General features: G+C 41.5%; 1 protein-coding gene across 2 annotated transcripts in view; it reads left to right on the forward strand.

The window, feature by feature from the left end:
* Positions 1 to 8,202, forward strand: part of tm9sf5 (transmembrane 9 superfamily protein member 5) — a 34,093-nt gene extending 25,891 nt beyond the window's left edge. For both annotated transcript variants that reach the window (XM_061900015.1, XM_061900016.1), the window contains one exon: positions 7,450 to 8,202. In XM_061900015.1, the coding sequence (XP_061755999.1) occupies positions 7,450 to 7,517 (68 nt within the window). In that variant the 3' untranslated portion in view covers positions 7,518 to 8,202. The remainder of the gene's footprint in view (positions 1 to 7,449) is intronic.
* Positions 8,203 to 10,555: the final 2,353 nt, after the last annotated feature.

Genomic DNA, 10,555 nt, shown 5'->3' on the forward strand with positions numbered 1-10,555 from the left:
CCAGACGATGGACCCCTTGCTGTTTTTCTTGGAATTAATTCTTATTCATTTGTTACCAGATTTGCACCTTTTCTTTCTCGTATTACCACTCGCACCACTCTGCTAGCATCACAGCTAACTTTACCTCCGGTACTTGCCTCTCTGCTCGGCGAGGGTGTATGACGTTGCACGCGCGACAGTATGTGACGTATGTAAGAAGGTGCACTTGTTTTATGTCTCTGTGAGAAGGAGAGACAAGATGGAGTGAAAAAGCCTGTAGTGTAATGCCCGCAGCTAAAAGCAACTGTGTGAGAACGTATACGCTAATATCACCATATAGTCATTTTCTATATCGCACAGACACAAACCTGTGATTATATCGAGTATATTCATATATCGCCCAGCCCTAGTACATGAAACATATGACTTGAGAAACTGATCAGGCGGGCCGGTTCTACAATCGGAATGAAACTGGACTCACTGGTGACGGTGGCAGAGAAGAGGACTGTTGACAAACTAGTGAGCATCCTGGATGATGCCAGTCACCCTCTGCATAGCATTATCAGTAGCCAGAGGAGCCTGTTCAGTGCTAGACTGCTTCAACCCAAGTGCAGGACTAATAGACTCAAGAACTCCTTTGTCCCACACGCCATTAGACTGTACAACTCCTCTCTGGGACGGGGGGCCGGGGGTATTAGGATGACAGGGGATGCAAAACATTAACAGTGCAATACGTTTTCATAACATGGTCAATACTGCCTACTTTGTCTTGTTATAGTCTTATTTTACTGTTATATTGTTATTCCCATTGTTTTTATTCTTTTTGTAATATTTCTCTATTTTGTTTCCATTTAAACCCCCATTATTTACTTTTTACTTTTTTCTTTAAATTGATCTCAACTCTGTACACTGCTGCTGGAATTTTAATTTACCTGAAGGAACTCTCCTGAAGGAATCAATAAAGTACTATCTATCTATCTATCTATCTATCTATATGTTTATTATTGCACTTTTGTCCTTAAATAAAATGTTGAACATACTAGACAACTTGTCTTTTAGTAGTAAGTAAACAAACAAAGACTCTTAATTAGTCTGCAGTAACATATTGTCTCATTTATACAACTATTATTTTATACACATTATGAGGGACAAACTGTAAAAAAGTATTATTATTGTACTTGTTCATTTACTGTTAATACCTGCTTATTTTCTGTTTTAACATGTCCTAACTACACTTCTGTTAAAATGTAATAATCACTTATTCTTCTCTCCTTTGATACTTGACATTAAATTTGGATGATACCACACATTTGGGTATCGATCCGATACCAAGTAGTTACAGGGTCGTACGTTGGTCATATTCAAAGTCCTTATGTGTCCAGGGACACATTTACTGACTTTATAAACAAAATATGAATTAAATAAATGATCAACTAGATACACTCTTGTACTTGGTATCATTACAGTGGATGTCTGGTGTAGATAGATCCACCCGTGGCATTTGTTTACATTGTGACACCTGTGAGCTATTGCTTCACTACACAGCGTAGGAGGAAACATGTTTAGCCATTCCTCGTCCTCCAGTGATAACACAACCTTTAAGAAATGTACTTTATTTGTCACCATGGAGGCGGGGATTAGTAATTTAGAAGTAGCTAAAACACTGCGGATGGATGTTAGCTGCATGTCTTAAAGCAGTTCTTCCTGAGGGTGTTTCAGTGTTATAACTTCACCTTTATCTTGACTTTTTACACCAAAATGCGTTCATTTTCCCTTTTCTGTTTACACACTGTGTCTGCTTGTAAGTACTCTGTGTGTGTGCGCTGCCCAACCTGCTCCTCTGCTCCTAAACCCAGCAGACCTGCTGTCATGGCCGTTAAAAAAAAAATTGGGGAAGCGGTACTTTTCAAACAGAGTATAATACCCTTTTTGATTGATTAGTACTGCGCCACTATACTAGTACTGGTGTACCGTACAACCCTGCGAGTAATATAGTATCATTTCCTTGGTTGTTATTCATTCCGTTCTATATGTCTGCCTGTGGTGTGACTTTGGGTGTTGGGGTTGAATGGTAATCCTAAAAACCAACATGGACTTTGAGTTTGCTTTTGTGGAGAAGCTGGACAAACACTGGTGTGAGTGGTTCACCAGTCACATTATTAAGTGTCACCAGTGAGAGGGGATCAGGGTTTTGCACGTGTTTCCCGGAGAGATATAAATGAGCTGGCACGGCTGCTGAAAAACACGTCCACGTTATCGTAAGGCGAAGCTGCGAGGGGACGAGATGTCAAAAGATTATCGCAGAGGAAATAATCCAAGGATTGGAGAAAAACATCTTCACTTCCACGTTTGAGCTAAATAATCCAAATCTCCGCTCCTTCCAACTTCTATTAAGCCTTTATTTTCGTCTTTTTTACCAACTTTGATCTCAACTTCCTTCACCAAGCGTGGGACTGCAGATGAATGCAGAGATTAGCACCACTTTAGGTGACACACTCTGCTACCAGCATTTCACTTTTTACGGCTTTGTGTTCTGTTTTGTAGAAGTGGAAATCTTTGAATACCTGACGATTTGATTATGCTTCTTGGGGTGACGATTTGATTCAGACTGGAGTCCTGTAATATAGTTATTGTTATATAAATGATAAAAGAATTAGGTTAGACAAGCTTGTCTTGGCTGCTAAAGAAGATCGTCAAATTTATTGTCACTTTTATTCATTTGATGGGTCGACTGCTGTAAAATCATACAGAAGTCAAACATATTTAAGTACCGTATTTCCTTGAATTGCCGCCGGGGCGCAAATTAATTTAAAACCTCTTCTCACTCCGGCGTTTACTAAAGGAATGCGGTAAAGGCAAGCATGCGCTAATTATTTTAAAACCCTCTTCTCACTCCGGCGCTTACCAAAGGCATGCGGTAAATTTAGGCCTGAGCTTATAAATTTGAGTGTGATATAAGGATACCATCATGAAAAGCACATTTAATAAAAAAAACTTTATGATCTTACCTTTACTTATAAATGAAGTCCATGCGCAGCTCCTTCTGATCAAAAAGCATCGATAACTTGTTTATAGAAGTCTTCCTTATCTTTCTTCAGTTTTAAGTCTCTTTGTCTCGATGGAGATCTTCCTTTATTACCTCCTGCTTTGATTGAAAGTCCAGTTTAGAAAACTGTTTTATTTTAGATGTGTAATCCTCCATGTTAAAAGTGCAAGCGAGAGGAAAAAATAAAGGATCGCTGCTCACTCTTGCTGCTTGTTGTCACTTCTTCTGCAGCCGAGTAGTCGCAAGAAGGATCACTAGCGCCCTCTACCACCAGGAGGCGGGAGTCATTTAATGACTCATATTTGACACACGCAGCTACGGTATATTAATAAAACATAGCTGCTTACTGTTCTTTTTAGCATATTCAATAGTTTGGACCTTAAATCCTACTGAATAGCTCTTAATCTTCTTCCCTTTATGCGATTTCAAATGATTGAAATTAGCCTCCTCCATTTTGATGACAATGATGACAGGTGAAGTGTCACTCGTGACGTGACGAGTTTGACCCTGCGGAAATTCTCGACATGCGCTAATAAAAAAAAAATTTTTGCGAAACGAGTTTGACCCGGCGTTAATCCTGAGCTGGCGGTAATGCTAAGCATGCGCTAATTATTTTGCGATATGAGTTTGACCCGGCAGTAATTCTACGCAGGCGCATAGGGGGCGGCATGGCGTAGTGTGTAGAGCGGCCGTGCCAGAAACCTGAGGGTTGCAGGTTCGCTTCCCACCTATTAACATCCAAAATCGCTGCCGTTGTGTCCTTGGGCAGGACACTTCACCCTTGCCCCCGGTGCCGCTCACACCGGTGAAGGTTTGGTGGTGGTCGGAGGGGCCGTAAGCGCAAACTGGCAGCCACGCTTCCGTCAGTCTACCCCAGGGCAGCTGTGGCTACAAATGTAGCTTACCACCACCAGGTGTGAATGAATGATGGGTTCCCACTGCTCTGTGAGCGCTTTGAGTATCTAACAATAGGAAAGCGGATATAAATCTAATCCATTATTATTATTATTACTTTTTACCCGGCGGCATCCATCCATCCATCCATCCATCATCTTCCGCTTATCCGAGGTCGGGTCGCGGGGGCAGCAGCCTAAGCAGGGAAGCCCAGACTTCCCTCTCTCCAGCCACTTCGTCTAGCTCTTCCCGGGGGATCCCGAGGCGTTCCCAGGCCAGCCGGGAGACATAATCTTCCCAACGTGTCCTGGGTCTTCCCCGTGGCCTCCTACCAGCTGGACGTGCCCTAAATACCTCCCTAGGGAGGCGTTCGGGTGGCATCCTGACCAGATGCCCGAACCACCTCATCTGGCTCCTCTCGATGTAGAGGAGCAACGGCTTTACGTTGAGTTCCTCCTTGATGGCAGAGCTTCTCACCCTATCTCTAAGGGAGAGACCCGCCACCCGGCGGAGGAAACTCATTTCGGCCGCTTGTACCCGTGATCTTATCCTTTCGGTCATGACCCAAAGCTCATGACCATAGGTGAGGATGGGAACGTAGATCGACCGGTAAATTGAGAGCTTTGCCTTCCGGCTCAGCTCCTTCTTCACCACAACGGAACGATACAACGTCCGCATTACTGAAGACGCCGCACCGATCCGCCTGTCAATCTCACGATCCATTCTTCCCCCACTCGTGAACAAGACTCCTAGGTACTTGAACTCCTCCACTTGGGGCAGGGTCTCCTCCCCAACCCGGAGATGGCACTCCACCCTTTTCCGGGCGAGAACCATGGACTCGGACTTGGAGGTGCTGATTCTCATTCCGGTCGCTTCGCACTCGGCTGCGAACCGATCCAGTGAGAGCTGAAGATCCCGGCCAGATAAAGCCATCAGGACTACATCATCTGCAAAAAGCAGAGACCTAATCCCGAGGCAATTAAAGGAAATACAGTAGCGGTAGAAAAATGGATGGATGGATAGATATTTCCATAGTTAGAGATTAAAAAATGGTTTATCTTCTAAATGTTTTTCAGCATGATGATAGCCCTTTAAAGACATGAAATAACACCCTTTTTTGTCACCTCTTTTTATCCAATATGATAAAGCTTCCTGAAGCCCAGCCAATCAGTGGCCACCATACTGAACATTGTGTGCTCTGATTGGTTTACTATTAAAGTATTGATATTTTTTGTTGTTTTTTATCCATTTTATCCTTGAAAATACTTAATGTAGGACACAATGTGTATAATATACTTGTGGCGAGGGACGACTGTAGTTTTAAAGCAGCAGGCGCAGGTTTACCACAACAGCTCATGAATTTATCTGTCAGGTGCTATTTATAAATACAGCTGTTTACACATCATATAACTGTCACACAGCGGTACTAGTATAGCATCGCGGTAGTAATGAATCAAAAACTGTACTATGCTCTGTTTGAAAAGAACTCCATACCCATTTAAAAACATTAATTTTCAACGGGCATGATGGCGCGTCATCACGTGGTGACTTTCCTGGTTTTACCGGCAGAGGAGCATGTTGGGCAGCGCGCACACACAGAGTACTTACAAGCAAACACAGTGTGTAGACAGAAAAGGGAGAACGGACGCATTTTGGTGTAAAAAGTCAAGATAAAGGTGAAGTTATGACACTGAAACACCCTCAGGAAGAGCTGCTTTAAGACCTGCAGCTAACGCCCATCCACAGTGTTTTAGCTTCTTCTAAATCAATAATCCTGGTCTCCATGGCGACAATGTAATTGTCTTACAAGTACCATTATCACTGGAGGACAAGGACTAAGTAAACATGCTTCACTACACACCGTAGGAGGATACAATAGCTCACCGGCGTCACAATGTAAACAAATGCCATGGGTGGATCTACACCTGACATCCACTGTAATGATACCAAGTACAAGAACGTATCTAGTTGATACTACTATGATTACATCGATATTTTTCACCGTCACAAAATCTTTTTTCCTTTTTTAAAAATTCATACCAAGATTACGTCAACATTTTTTGGCATCACAACGTCTTTCTTTTTTTTTCAATGTATATTATGTTTACAAAGTCAGGAAAAAATGTCCCTGGACACCTGAGGACTTTGAATACGACCAATGTATGATCCTGTAACTACTTGGTATCAGATCGATACCTAAATGTGTGGTATCATCCAAAACTAATGTCAAGTATCAAAGAAGAGAAGAATAAGTGATTATTACATTTGAACAGAAGTGTAGATAGAACATGTTTAAACAGAAAATAAGCAGATAGTAACATTAAATGAACAAGTAGATTAATAATCCGTTTTTATAGTTTGTCCCTCATAATGTGTAGAAAATAATAGGTGTATAAATGACACAATATGTTACTGCATATGTCAGCAGACTAATTAGGAGTCTTTGTTTGTTTACTTACTACTAAAACACCAGTTGTCTAGTATGTTCAACATTTTAATCAAGGACTAAATTGCAATAATAAACATATGTTTCATGTACTAGGGCTGGGCGATATATGGAATATACTGGATGTATCGCAGGTTTGTTTCCGTGCGATATAGAAAATGACTATATGGTGATATTGGAGTATACGTTCTCACACAGTTGCTTTTAGCTGCGGGCATCTCACTCCATCTTGTCTCCTTCTCACAGAGACATAAAACAAGTGCACCTTCTTGCATACGTCACATACTGTCGCGCGTGCAACGTCATACACCCTCGCCGAGCAGAAAGGAATGTACAATAGGTAAAGTTAGCTGTGATGCTAGCGGAGTGGTGCGAGTGGTAATACGAGAGAGAAAAGGTGCCAATCTGGTAACAAATGAAGAAGAATGAATTCCAAACAAAACAGCAAGGGTTCCATCGTCTGGCGGTGGTTTGGTTTCAAGCGGAAAGATGTTGAACAGACAACCGTAATATGTCATGTTTGTGGCAAAAGTATAAATCACACAACATGTTACTGCAGACTAATTAGGAGTCTTTGTTTGTTTACTTACTACTAAAAGACAAGTTGTCTAGCATGTTCAACATTTTATTGAAGGACTAAATGACAATAATAAACATATGTATATGTACACTAACATTTTATGTTACAATAATGACATTTTCTGTGGTCCCCTTTGTTTAGAAAAGTACCAGAAAAGTATTAAAATACATTTTGGTACCAGTACCAAAATATTGGTATGGGAACAACCCTACTTCAAATACATTTTTTAAAGTGCTTACATAAACAGTTATTTTTAAAGTGCTAACATCAACAAGTATTTCTTCGCTGACAAGCAAGCGGCGATCGTAGGATGTGGAAGTGGAAGTGGCCCTTTCAAAGTAAAAGATTTGAGAAGAAGAGTGTCCACATGGATAATTGAAATGGCTGAATGAGGGGATGACACAGCTGCCCCTCAGTCTCTTCTTGGATGAGTGTCCACATGGATGAATGACTGAATGAGGGGATGACATGGTTGCTGGGCTCTGACATGTTCGTCCTCCTCAGGTACCATCGGCTTCTTTGCCTGCTTCTGGTTTGTGAAGAAGATCTACAGCGTGGTGAAAGTGGACTAGAAGGAGCAGAGACTGAGTTAAGTGTTTTGAAGGACCTGAACTGAGGCCATCATTAAATCACACCAGCCCGTCCTCTTTTCTTTTGTGCTTTAACCTTTTTTTTTTTTTTTTTTACCTTCACTTGACCCGATGATGTCGTCACAGTGAACACATTGTTCTGCTGGGTTCAAACACAAGTCTTGTTTGCATTTGGACTCAAGATCATGTCTATTTAGATTTTCTATTCCATGATGTTTTGGTTCTACTCACTGCAATGAGGGGGAAACACAGATGCTTGTACATATATATTGTATAGATCGAAGGAGCGCTTGATACTGTTTTTGTTTTAGGTAAAAGGTGGGCTTTAAATCTTGATTCTATCCGCTTGTATCGTAGACAATATAAAACACTGACATTGTTGCTGTCCTTTTTCTCTCCTATTTATACCACATGGGACTTTAAAGAGCTGCATCATATCGTTTTTATTCTAATCCAGCTCCAAATATTTTCATTTCCAATTCACGGATCATTATCAGAACTGTTTTTGCAACACCGTTTTGCTTGAGTGGGAGCTCACCACTCAATCTCTGTTTAGCAAATATATGCAATTAATCCAACACATGGACACTATGTGTGACTCTTTGTTTTCCAGCTCAAAAAGATCGACTTTATCCATTATTAAATCCGGCTTTGTTTTATTCATTTATTTTTGTGGACGCCTATTTGAAACAACTGTATGGTCAGCTGTAATACACCCTCCCACCACTTGTGGCAGTACACTGCTGGCCAGCATTTAATTTCAGAGCTTTTTACTTATCTTTCGTCATTGGCTTTACGCCATAATCTCCATGTGAGCATGAACCAATACATTCTGTCTATTCTAGTTCTTAAGCATTAAAATTGAGAAAATAACTATTCAAATTAAAGCTGCAAGCAGCGATGGACGGGACTGCTTTGGCTGCTGCCCCCGCGACGCGTTAGCTAGCCGGCAGCCATTTTAACAAATATTTCACACGAGGGCCACGCACAACTAATGTTAATATTATTCAGATATTGTGTCACTGGCGCGTTTATGCCATTTATAAGATTACATACTGGGAGCGGTAGGAAAAAAAAAACCCCAAAAACGTCTCGCTCTCTGTGTGAGCGCACGGCGACCATCTTAGAAATGTTTTTCAGCGCAGCGGTTCTTTGAAGGCTAATAAAATCAAAACCAGACCATTCATTGTCTTTACCGTAGCATAAAAAGTGCAGATGGCCTTAAAACGCCACAACAGTCAGGCACCAAGTGTAAGTACCTAAAATAAAGAATGTCGGACGCTTGTTTTTACGATATGCAGGCAAACCACAACTTTAAAACATAGCGGTTTAGCTACGGCACCTGGCAGCCATCTTGGTGTAGACCAGGGGTGCCCACACTTTTTCTGCAGGCGAGCTACTTTTCAATTGACCAACTCGAGGGGATCTACCTCATTTATATATATCATTTATATTTATTTATTTATGAAAGAGACATTTTTGTAAACAAGTTAAATGTGTTTAATGATAATACAAGCATGTGTAACACATATAGATGTCTTTCTTTCACAAAGACAAGAATATAAGTTGGTGTATTACCTGATTCTGATGACTTGCATTGATTGGAATCAGACAGTAATGATGATAACGCCCACATTTTGAAATGGAGGAGAAAAAATGTTCTCCTTTCTGTACAATACCACATGAAAGTGGTTGGTTTTTGGCATCTAATTCATCCAGCTTCCATACACTTTACAAGAAAAACATTGGCGGCAAATTCCGTAGCTTGCTTGATTGACATTCACGGCACCCGAGGGTCTTGTGAGATGACGCTGGCTGCTGCCAGTTCATTATTATGAAAAAATGACAGAGGAAGGCGAGAAACACTTTTTATTTCAACAGACTTTTGCGCCGTCCCTTCCGTCAAAACTCTAAAGGCCGACTGCACATTTCCTATCTTCACAATAAAAGCCCTGCTTCATGCTGCCTGCGCTAACTAAATACAGAGTCTCGGAAAACTGGCGTGCACAAGTGATGTGCACGCCAGCTTTCTGAGGGATCGCTTGTGCACGCCAGTTTTCCGAGACTCTGTATTTAGTTAGCGCAGGCAGCATGAAGCAGGGCTTTTATTGTGAAGATAGGAAATGTGCAGTCGGCCTTTAGAGTTTTGACAGAAGGTACGGCGCGAGAGTCTGTTGAAATAAAAAGTGTTTCTCGCCTTCCTCTCGGTCATTTTTAATAATAATGATCTTGCAGCAGCCAGCGTCATCTCACAAGACCCTCCGGTACCGTGAATGTCATTTAAGTGACGTCTTGGTGAAGATTGATGATCACAAATTTTTAGGTCTATTTTTTTTTAAAAGCCTGGCTGGAGATCGACTGACACACCCCCCGCAGTCGACTGGTAGCTCGCGATCGACGTAATGGGCACCCCTGGTGTAGACCATCACAACCCCTCCCCCACGAATGTTGGTGCGTGCGCAACAGCAGCAGACGCTACGGAGAAAAAAGAAGAAAAAACCCCGTCTCCCTCACTGTCTGCGCACGGCGGCCATCTTTGAAATGGTTTTCAGCGCAGCGGTTCTTTGAAGGCTAATAAAATCAAAACCGTAGCAATGATTAAAACTATTTCATCAACTTTTAATCAAAAGGGTTCAATCTCTCTTCTCTTGCTTATTTGAAGCCGAAACGACAAACGGCCTCAGAGGAGATAATGTTAGAAAAAAAGCTAATTTTTTTAGCCAACTTTTGTATTGAAGGGGGAATTGCAAACTTCCTCTTGATTTTAGCTGGGAGGTATGAAATATAGGTCTAACTGAGACCTACGTAGTGGTTTTTGTTTCATGTTTCTACGACGTTCCTACTGGAAGTTACAGACAGTTTTGTCTGTGTTTTTTTTCCTACGGGGTGCTAAAGCGCAATTTTGAGTTTTGGTTTTTTGATGAGATCGCTATTTTCGCCAGTCCTGATGTGTGTGTCACATTTGGTGAGTTTTGAAGCATGTTAAGGGGGTCAAATTACAGCTCAAAGAGGCGGCGGTA

The sequence above is a fragment of the Nerophis ophidion genome, linkage group LG05 (assembly GCF_033978795.1).
Source record: "Nerophis ophidion isolate RoL-2023_Sa linkage group LG05, RoL_Noph_v1.0, whole genome shotgun sequence".
In the NCBI taxonomy this organism is placed as follows: Eukaryota; Metazoa; Chordata; class Actinopteri; order Syngnathiformes; family Syngnathidae; genus Nerophis; species Nerophis ophidion.